We start from the raw sequence: 11,195 nt of genomic DNA, 5'->3' as shown, positions 1-11,195 counted from the left end.
TCTCAAGTGCTGTACAGTATTGACTGCCAAATAGAAAGTCGCCCATCCCACCTTGAACCAGAGTGATGCAGTAGATGGGGGACATTTTAAAAACTGTTGCATCTCGATACTATATGGAAGACTTGGAGAAGGGGCAAACAATTGAGATTATTTATTTGGAACATTTCTTTGCTGCCTCTCCAAAGAAACTTCACAAAATAGAACATGGCAAAACCATAAAACAGCACAACAATAATTAAAGGTAAAGGTTCCCATGCTCGAAAGCCAGTCGAGTCCAACTCTAGGGTTGCGGTGCTCATCTCTGTTTCAAAGCCGAAGAGCCAGCACTGTCCGAAGATGTTTCCGTGGTCATGTGGCCGGCATGACTAAACACCCAGGCGCACGGAACGCTGTTACCTTCCCACCGAAGTGGTACCTATTTATCTACTTGCAGTTTCTTGCTTTCGAGGTTGGCAGGAGCTGGAACTAGAGATGGGAGCTCACTCCATCATGCGGCAACTCTGGTCTCGAACTGCTGAACTACTGACCTTCCACAGCCTGCAGTTCAGCGTCTTAGCCACTTGAGCCCAGGTGGTCAGCCATGCTGGTCTGCAACAGTAGAATAAAGTTTGAGTCCAGTGGCACCTTTAAGACCAACAAAGTTTTATTCAAGGCATGAGCTTTCGTCTGCATGCACACTTCCGCAGATACATAGAAATGGAAGTTAACAGTCCATACATATAGGCAGAGGGTGAACTAATTAGCATACAACATAATGAAAATGTTTTAACAGATGCAAAGACCAAACAGGAATAACAAGCTATGTTTATATGGCCACCATTTGTTTGGATTTAATGCTGGGGGGGGGGGACACAGTGAAGCAAATATGTCAAAATAGGAGACTGATATATAAATATACATTTCTTAATGGTGGGATGCTAAGAGTAATTAACTGAAATCCTGTTGTTACATTCCATTTGTCTCCTCTCAGGTATGGAGGTAACTGACAGCATCCTTTTCTCTGAGGTGGGCAGAATGTTTGTGCAGAGTGATGAATATGTGCAATGAATACTGGAATGTATTTCTCTGATCTGGTGATAGAGGAGACAACACTGCACAACAGAAAGAAAAGGATGCTGTTACCTCCATGCTTGAGAGGAGATGAATGGAGCGTAACAACAGAGTCTCAGTCAGTTACTTCTAGCATTCCACAATTAAGTAGGATACATTTACACATCAGTCTCCTATTTTGACGTATTTATTTGCTTCACTGTGTTTCCCCCTGTAATTGAATCCAAACAAATGGTGAATATATAAACTTAGTGTGTTATTCCTGTTTGGTCTTTGCAGCTGTTTAAACATCTTCATTATGTTGTATGCTAATCTACTGTTCACCCTCTGCCTATATGTATGGACTGTTAACTCCCATTTCGATGTATCTGAGGAGCTGTGCATGCACACAAAAGCTTTGTTGGTCTTAAAGGTGCCACTGCACTCAAAATGTGTTCTAAAACTAGGTATGTAACACCCCACACCCCACTGCTGTCTTCATATCCTAAGGAACCCAGGGAGTAGAACAGACCATGGTTTGGATCTGACCAGCTTTTCCACTTTGATCACCCAGATCATAAACAAAAGCCATACGGGACTGAGACAGTAGTAAGAAAGTGAACTGAGGAAGACTGAGTGAAAGTGCTGACGGGATCCAACCAAGTTAATTAGGATTAGAGAAAATAGGTTTGTTTTTTTCAATTAATCCTCACCAGGACTGTACTTTGAGGGGGAGGGAATCAGAACCTTTAGAAGCTTGACCTGCCCTCCTCCAGGATACGATGCTTGACCCTCCCACCACTAGTCCAGTGTTCCATACTTCCTGCAGGCATGGTTCAGTGCCTGTTGGCATGCTGATAGGGAAGGGTTGCTTTTTAAAAAACAAATTACAAGCCAACATTTTTTAAGGATGTTTGAAAGATTCTCCCAGGTATATAGAACCACTATTGTGTGGGTGGTTCAGCTTTGCTATTGTACTGACAGGCACAGAGCCATCAAAATTTCTCATTATATTGTTACAAGTGGGGGGCTCGGAAGGACATGGAGGGGACATCTAATTTCCCCCTCCCCCACTATCTTCTCTTGCCCTCTTCCCGGCAATCCCCATTCCGCACCTTTCCCTGATTCCTTCTCTCCTTCTCACCCACCAGCCAACCTTTATTTGCCCTTCATCATCAACTATATTTGTGTCATTTATACCCTGCCTTTCTCCAAAGCAGATTACACCATTTTTCTCTTGTCCATTTTATCCTCACAAGAACCCTGTGAGGTCGGTTAGGCTGAGTAGGTGTGGCTGGCTCAAGGTTTCCTGTACAACTTTTATTACAGTAACAAAAACAACTAGCTTGTAAGCACTTCAAATATTTATTTCCATGGCAAAAATAGACTGTGATATAATCCATTTCACATATATTACATATCAAAGTAAAACAAGCCTATCAAATACAATTTGTACATTGTTTTACAAACCCATTTCAATTGTACAGGAATTAAAGCTGCGGTGATTATACATTTTTTTACAGTATTGACTGAAGAAGAGACAAAGCACGCACAGTAGGACCTTTAGCTTGATACTAGAAAAAATAATACTTGAATAATGACATGTGCTACTGTTGAAGCAGAGTACTAATCTGTATACTGGCACAAAAAGGAGAGAGAAAATTAAAAGGCAAGATCCAGCACCTCTTTTGTTTACACAGAAGAAGTCCTAAAAGGACCCGAGCACCCATTTTGGCCAACGGGATTCTGAGGTCTTGGAATCTAAAGACACCCTTGCAGGATCAATGGAAAAACCAACAAACACCCTTCCTGCTCAGGACAGGTTAGCTTTTGAGCTAAGGGTTGGGATAATCCATAAGTTGCCAGAGTGGAGAGGAGCAGAGCAGAGTCAGTAAGAAAGAATCACATTATGGTCCAGTGAGGAAGAACCACATTGGATGTGGAAATCATGTGGATCATTCCCATGCAAACATTGTTTGTCCCCTCAAGAGGGCAATACTAGCATGGGAAGGAACCACGTCATTTGCCCATGCCACACAATTCCTCCATAAAACCAGGACACAAAAAGCAGAGGAGGAGACAATGGGGAAGCAACTCCCACACCACTGTAGTGACATATGAAACCAGGACTAATTTCCCATCCTAAACCAACAGTGAAGTCAACAGGTGTTTGGCCCCAGGAGCAGTTCAGGATAGGTCCCTGAAAGGAATACCAGGAGATCATCTCTGACAGAAGTATCTTGCCTTTTGAATGGGGGGGGGGATTCAATTTCCTAACCAATCAGTTCCCTGTTGGAACAGTTTCTGTACGTTTCCATATTGTTTCGACCTCTGAACATATTCCGATGAAATAAAACAGCATGCGACTTTCCCTTTGTATGCTTTCTTCTTCAGCTGTTCCTCAAGAACGGTTTTTAATGGGGTTAGAACAGCTGCAGATCTAAAGACACAAGATCTCCTCACACACACACACGTAAAAACCTACATCCTATATCCAATAGCCTCCTCACTTACTATAAGCCTTGTTTCATTCTCTGGCTCAAAAGGGAGGGGGGGTTCCCCCAAGAAAAATCAACCTAAAATGCTAACTTCAAAAGGACCTGCAGGATTATTGGGGAAGAACTGTGTGGGAAGGCCCCGACACCACCCCTTATCCATAAACAGCAAAATAGTTGTCCATCAGAGAGAGGACTCACTGTTCCTGCCTTAGATCTAGAACATTCCATATGAGGGCCTGCACTTGCCCAGTTTTGAGTGTGAAACGGCACAGATGTACGGCAGGAGGCCAAGAAAACAGGTCCACACCAGGGCGTTATATCAAGTTACAATCCAGAGTGCTTTGTTGGGCCTCCTTAAAAGTCCTGCACATACCAAGTAAAACTTTTTTTCCCCTCACAGCATCCTCTCACCCACATTCGCCTCACAAACCACTTGGAAAATTCTCCTGAGTTTCAAAAGCCACTTGCTATGCAATGTCGGCAGCTGATTGTGGGAAGGGAAGGTCCAAAAGCCTCACTAGATAAGAAGCCAGTTCCAAATCCGACAGCGTGATAATTGTACCAGTGAGGTTTCTGAACAGTTCTTTTCGCTTCACTGAAAGAGGGCTCTTGACTTTGCTATATAACTTCCATCTGTTCTTCAACTCAGCTTTAAGGAGAGCAAGAAAACCAATCACCTGCAAACACTGCCCATGACTTGCGTGCTGGTAGGCATCTTGGCAGATGCACAAACAAACACAGTGCCTGCTAAACAGTGTTAAGGATCAAGCTACATATGCCCAGGGAAATACTCATATGTGGCTTCAATGTGGGTGACGAAAAGTTCAAGCACTTCTTCTTTTCATACTAATAAACTTCAGGTTTGTAAACGTCTTGCCTTGGAGAAAGGCAGCAGAACCTGGAACTAGATTCTTCATTTTAGCTCCCCTTGGTCCTTATTTCAAGCCAGTACATTCCCACACCGGGGATGCCGGAGACAAAATTCCTAGCTTTCCCCTTTTTGTTCTGTGCTAGGCAAAGCAAGGCTAATACGAACACATTCCCAATCCCATTCAAGCGTTGTGTTGAATAAATTTCCAAGAAATACCATGATAAAAACCAAAGCTAAATTTTACAATAACGTTGAGAACACAACACTTGGCGTTTCAACAGCCCCATTCAAAACAGTTCATTATAGATGACAGAACACCTATTCACCTATCATGTCAAGTTTAAAAAAACCCTGTATGAAATTTACCCTTCTCGATGCCACATTGTGCATGTAGAACAGTGCTAAATCCCTCTGTTATCTTAAAATTTGTCCTCCTATATCTCCATCCATAATTCTGTTCTGATACAAGAGACCAAGTATTAGGAGAAGGCCAGATGTAGCACTTTCAGAGTCTATGTCAGAAGTTCCAAGAAATTAGCCAAAATGCCATAACACAGTTGGGTCCACTGAAGAACCTGCTGTTGATGCTGGGGTGGATCCTACCCCTATCTTACCCCCTCCACTGAGCAAAGTTAATTCATTAAAATATTTATAACCCTCCCTATGCTTTTGGCTCAAGTTTGAAGCCTCTCTTCAATCAAAGGAGCCTCCCTCCAATTTAAGTGGCTCTTCCATTGGACAAAGGGCCACTTAAGTTGGAGGAAGACTATTTGGAAGATTGGACTGATCGCCAATGGGGGAAAGACAAAAGGCTAATCACTTGGCACCATGTCAGTCAGTTATGACGGTCATCGAAAGCATTTGGAATCTTCTACCCAGTGCTCTTTTGACAGCTCAATAACATATCACAAAGGCTAAGAATCATACTTACTAAAGCACTCCACAAATTTCTTTGACAAGAGTTTGCCTCACACCACTGTGGACTGAACAGCCCCCCAATCAGCACGGCCAAAGTCTGAAATAAAGCCATACGTGGAGCCTTGCACTGTAAACAAGACATTGATCTGCTTACTGATTCAACAGCCCCAGATAAACAGCTAATGGTGCTCTGAGCCAAATTATTTACCCTTGTGGCATCCACAACAAGTTTATTGCATAAGCAACTGTTGAGAATCACTACTTAACTGCAACTCCCTGACTTCATAAGGAGAAAGCTACTCTTTTTTTTTTGCTTTCAACAGGTATGCCTTCATATGTTTTTACACCCCACTTAGGACATTTGCCTTCAAGTGATCTTAAAGAAGTGGATAGACCTTACAAAAATATGCAGTCCCTTCTACTCTCATTTTCTCCTCCTGGAGAGAGTAGTTTCAGAGGTGTCAGCCAGGAATCTGTGAGTGGACAGAAACTGATGCAAGGATTGTACTGTAATGAAAGTTCATTTTAAAAAATGGGTAATACTGCAGCATTTCCACAAAACCATGTAAACCAGCAAGGGCATTAGCCCTTTCCTGTCTCAAACACAACCTGCCTAGCCACCAACGAGCAAAGTCCTACCTTAAAAACAAGTCCTCTGCTTCACCTTAAAAAGCATTTCCTATGTTAAAAAAGAAAACAAGAACAGTAACGGTATGCTAACCTGTTAGATTTACCAGGCTAAGAAAGTGCGTTAAGGATAACGTCTATCTGCTTTGCTTTCAACCAGTGGTAGCCAAGGGTCTTCTAAATAATCAAATAATACTGAGCATATATACTGTACTTCATCACCCTGGTTCCTTCTGAAACAAGATTTCATTCTACAACGTATGTATACTTTTTTTCTTTTTGGCTACATTATCACTCCCTTAAATCTTATCTGTGTGAACAAAAACGGCAGGTGTAGTCATTTTGCATTTTACAACTCATCCTTTTTCCTGCAACGACACTGCTCCGGCTTATTTTACTACATTCAATGCTGTACAACCTATTACCTGTACAATCTCTTCCCGTTTCCTCCTCCTGTTCTATATAACAACCCAAAAGAACTCAAGACCCTTCATTCCTCACTTATATATAACTGTGCTGAAATATTGTGCTTTCTGTAGCCTTGAAGAAAAGTACAAGAAACAATAGTTAAATACAAAACTAATTGCCTCAAATGCTACTTCTAAACATTTGGGAGCTCCCGGTCGCCGCCGAAGGCAATGGCGGCCGGGGGCTGGTTTGCCACCGCGGAGGAAGGCGGGGCGGCAACAGTGTCGCAGCGCAGCGCGCTGAGATGTGGGCAGGGAGGAGCCAGCCTAGTTAGGCTCGGCTCCGCTCCTGCCCAGGGCAGTTGCTGCCTCATGCTCGCCCGCCCTGTTTCTAGTGTAGGCTGAGGCTGGTCACCCAAGGGGGCTAGGTAGGAATTTTTCACCATCACCCAAGATTGGCAATAAGGTGGTGGTGTTTTTGCCTACCTTACACTGGGGTAGTGGAACGACGGGTTGGGGTGTGGCTGTTAAATAGGTTGGTCACTTTGACAGAATAGTGCAGGGATAAGGAAGCGGAAAATGGTGAGCACCTTAAGCCGTTCCTTGTTTTAGGAACTGGAGGGTCTTCAGGAACAGCCTGCGGGTTATTAAGGTCCAGGACGGTGAATGATGATTCCCTCTGGGAACCTCTTGGGTAAGCTCCTCTCTGCAAGCTGTATGGTTTCAGGGGTAGGCGCTCCTGGGAGGCTACCAGGGGCTGGGCTGCTGGTCGCAAGCCAGATTAATGGCTCAAGACCGGGGTTGGTGGCTCGCCCACATATTAGACAAGGAGGCTGGTCATCCTGACACCTGCCTTGTCTGTTCCGCTACTTAGGAAATGCTCCCTTGCCGTTTTTTGATTAATAAACTGTTATATAGTTAATAAAGTGGCCCTTGTTTGATCCAAACTGTTGTACGTATCATTATTCAGACTGGGGGGGCAAACTGCAGCTGTTGGTTCCAATGTGAATCGGTAAAATCCATGGGTATTTAATATTATATATAAACATTGATTTAAATACAAAATTCAAAGCACAGTGATGCCATTTGTGGCTTTCGCATTTTCAGGGCACGCATGTTATCCCCCCATATTGATAAATGTTCATAAGTTTTTTCCTCTCTAATCTGCAACTGAATTTTTAAAAAATGAATGAAAAAAAAATCCATGATTTCGGATGGGGCAGGGTGCTGTCTTGGTAGTGGCAGCACTTGATTTGCTTACAGTAACACAGTCGCCAGAGTACATGGAAAACACAGCATACCAGTACATGTACAAAAAGCACACACTCGTTCCTTTCTTGCTGCTGCTATAGCTGTGCATGAATAAAGAAAGGAGAGCCCATTTGCTCCAGGCCTTCTTCTACGAAGGTTGAAAGGATGACCCTGGACTTGCACTCAGCATCTTCAAACCGTGTCAGAAAGATAACTCCACACAAGTTGTGTCTTTGAGACCTCCCCCACAGAAGGCAAAATTCGGCTCTTTGTAAACTCTTGCAAATAACAGGACTCAAAGTGGAGTGGGGGAGGTTTAAATAAGCCTTGAACTCTTAAGGAACTGAAGAAGAACTCCATAAACAAATGTGTATTGGCACAATGTCTGCACCATCATCATCCTCTGGTGTCTCAACATCTCCAACATTCTTGGGACATCCAATGGCTAGAAAAAACAGATGATCAAATTGGTAAATGGTCAAAAGGTTTCTGCCCCATGATGCCCAGACTGCAAATTCCCAGCAACAGTCTGTTTCACCAAATCACAAAAAAATCATTCACATTGAAAAGACTAACACAACAATGTGAAATGCCCAAACTTTCGATCATTTGTCTCTGTAATTCCCAGATGGCCCACCCAGCTCTGGAAACTGTTGACACCTCTTATCTTTGACGTTAGCCAAATTACTTTGTTTCGATCCCATCTCTGAAAATTATCAAAGCTCAACATTCACAGAGATGTTGCTAGGCTTCACTGTACTGTGACTGTGGAGGAATGCTGTGCAGGGAAAAAACTCATGTCCATAAAGTCTCTTGCGATCAGACACCATCCAAGGTCAGCATCAGAGTTGACATTCTTGTGCAACTGCTGAGGTCCTGGAAAAGCCCACAATGGGTCAAAGCCCCCTGCTGTCGCTTCCCATTGCCATTTGCTCACCTGCTTGGACAGGTGGGAGACCAATGATATTGGCAAGCAACAGTGGCTTCTGCTGTTAGTCCATCAGCTCCTCCCTCTGAGCAATAGTGAAGATTAGGCCTCCTAGAAGCAAGGGGAGAAGGGCTGTGGCTCAGTGGTAGGGCATCTGCTTTGCATGCAGAAAGTCCAAGCTTTAAGTCCCATTATTTCCAGTTAAAAGGATCAGGTAATAAAATGATGTCTACCTGAAACCATGGAGAGCTGCTGCCAGTCGAAGCAGACAGTACTGACCTTGACACATAAATGATCTGCCTCAATATAAGGCAGTTTCATGGGTGCTCTGCTCCTGGCAGCAGGGGTGAGAGAGCAGGTGGCAGCAAACCCACAGGAGGGGGCCCCCACCAAGAGCATCTTGCATAAATGCTCCCCCAAGTAGGGGTGTGCAAAAAAAAAAAAATTCGGCCTGATTTGGATTCCACAGAATCAGGCAGAATCAATTTCGGGCCGGCAGAAAGACTGCTGCATGTCAATTTCGGCAGTACCAGCCCATTGGGGAGTCTTTCAGCCAGCCGAATGTCAATTTCGGCCCCATTATATCCTATTGGCCATTGAAGTCAATGGTGAAAATATAGGGTATATTCTGGGGGCTGGAGAGGAAGGGGTTTGAGGGAGAGGCTCCAAACACGCAGGGTAGTTGCTGGAGCCTCTCCCAAAGATACCCACCAAGTATCAAGAACATTGGACCAGGGAGTTCTCTATGGTCGGAAAAAAATGTTACTTTTCCCCCATCATAGAAAACAATGGAGGGGTGTGTAGAAAAGTTGATCTTTAGAAGTTTCATGTTTCCCTTGTGTGATTTCTAGAAGTTTCAGGTTTCCCTTTGGAATGCATCTGGCTTGACCATTTGTCCAAATGGCCCCCATAAATCCAGATGCCTCAGTGAAACATGGAGAAAGGCACGCAGGCCAAGGACTGGCATCATCTTACTGCAGGAGGATGACTGCTACTTCCTAACTGGCCCTACCCATTTACCATGGCAACGCCAAATTTGGGAAATACCTATCTCATGGGATTGGCTAATGGCCAAAGCTAATTCTAATGAGATTGGGGTTCAAATTAGCTAACCCGGGAAGCAGAGCTCACTTTTCATCCCTACCCTCAAGCATAAAGCAGGCACCTTTAAAAATCAGCTTTAGTGCCAGAGGAGCAGATGGTGGCTCACCCTTGCTGCTGCCGAAACAGGTCTTATGCCTTGGTCTGAGTCCTTGTTGAGATTCCTTTTCTTGTCATTGATGTTGGATTAGAGGTTTGCCCTAAATAGCCCTGAATAGCCTGATCTCGCCAGAACTTGGAAGCTGAGCAAAGTTGGGCACAGTTAGTACTTGGATGGGAGACGAAGAAGAAAGACTAAGTTGGGAAGGACATTTCTCTGCCAAGACCTGAAGCACAACTCCAAAGTAAATACTAAAGTACATGGCTCAATGATCCAGGAAGGATAGGTCTGCAAGTAGCCATTGGGTTGGAGCTAGCTCACAATTTCAGCTCATTCTAGAGCTCTTGTGCAAGTAGAAATAGGTGAAAAAGACAGCAAGTAGTCGTTTGCACCACGCGGAAAACATTGTATCTCCACTTGCATTACTGATTGAACTACTCCACGTATGAGCTGATCAGTCTCCTGACATAAGACACCAAAACATCTGCCTTAATTTAAAAATGAAGAACTAACCTCATTGTGTTCCAAACAGGCAATCATGACCTCCGACAAGATGACCACGCCAGTTCTTCCCACACCAGCACTGCAATGCACCAGCAGGGGAGGGTTGGGAGTAGCAGGATCCGTGGTGCTGTTTGTATGGCGCCGAACAGATTGTATCTCTTCCAAGTATGCTGTCCAATCCAATGATGGAAAGACAAAAAAGTGGGAAATCATTTCAAGTGGATGTCATCCTTATAACCGAGCCAAGGAAAGAGAACAGCCAAGCTGTTAGAAGCGGCTTAGCTAGTAGACTACTCTTGTTTTCAGTCAAGATCACAGCAATTAAAATAATACAAATCTAACAATACATCAGCATAGGTTATATTTTATCATTGCACAATGCAGAAAGGATTCCATCATTTAAGAAATCATGTACTTCCACCACATACAAACAAATGGTAACCATGTAGACTTGTTATTCCTGTTTGGTCTTTGCATCTGTTAAAACACCTTCATTATGTTAAATGGTAACCATATAAACTAAGCTTGTTATTCCAGAATCTGATAAATATCTTCATTATGTTGCATGTTAATTTACTGTCCACCTTCTGCCTATATGTATGTACTGGTAAATTCCATTTCATTGTATCTGTGGAAGTGAATAAAACTTTGTTGGTCTTGAACTTCCAGTTTAAACGTTTCACCGCTCGGATGCGTCCCATCTTGCTCTGATGGAGACACGCCGAGATCCGGCTGATGGGAGGGGTCCAAGTTCGTCCCGGACCCCCACAGGGTCTTTGTAGGAGACCCCCAGCCTGGGGAGCTGAGGAGAGCCTCTTCCAAGGGGACGCCTGAGGAATTGAGGCTCACCTTCTTCCCCGAAAGGTACCGTCACCGCGGAGCCAGTATGGCGCCCAGAGATGACTGCCGGAGCAAGGGATCACGATCAAACTTCTAAAAATGCTTCCAAAAGATCTCCAAG

At 43.9% G+C, this 11,195-nt stretch overlaps 1 protein-coding gene across 6 annotated transcripts in view; it reads right to left on the bottom strand.

Annotated features, from left to right (window-relative positions):
* Nucleotides 1–7,267: 7,267 nt before the first annotated feature.
* PTPN21 (protein tyrosine phosphatase, non-receptor type 21) overlaps nt 7,268–11,195 on the bottom strand; it is a 76,254-nt gene continuing 72,326 nt past the window's right edge. For all 6 annotated transcript variants that reach the window (XM_015426664.1, XM_015426669.1, XM_015426675.1 and 3 more), the window contains 2 exons: nt 10,244–10,404; nt 7,268–8,046 (listed from right to left, as the gene is read on the bottom strand). In XM_015426664.1, the coding sequence (XP_015282150.1) occupies nt 7,918–8,046; nt 10,244–10,404 (290 nt within the window). In that variant the 3' untranslated portion in view covers nt 7,268–7,917. The remainder of the gene's footprint in view (nt 8,047–10,243; nt 10,405–11,195) is intronic.

The sequence above is a fragment of the Gekko japonicus genome, unplaced genomic scaffold (assembly GCF_001447785.1).
Source record: "Gekko japonicus isolate JY-2015 unplaced genomic scaffold, Gekko_japonicus_V1.1 scaffold198, whole genome shotgun sequence".
Lineage (NCBI taxonomy): Eukaryota > Metazoa > Chordata > Lepidosauria > Squamata > Gekkonidae > Gekko > Gekko japonicus.
This window is presented reverse-complemented; position numbering and strand designations above follow the sequence as displayed.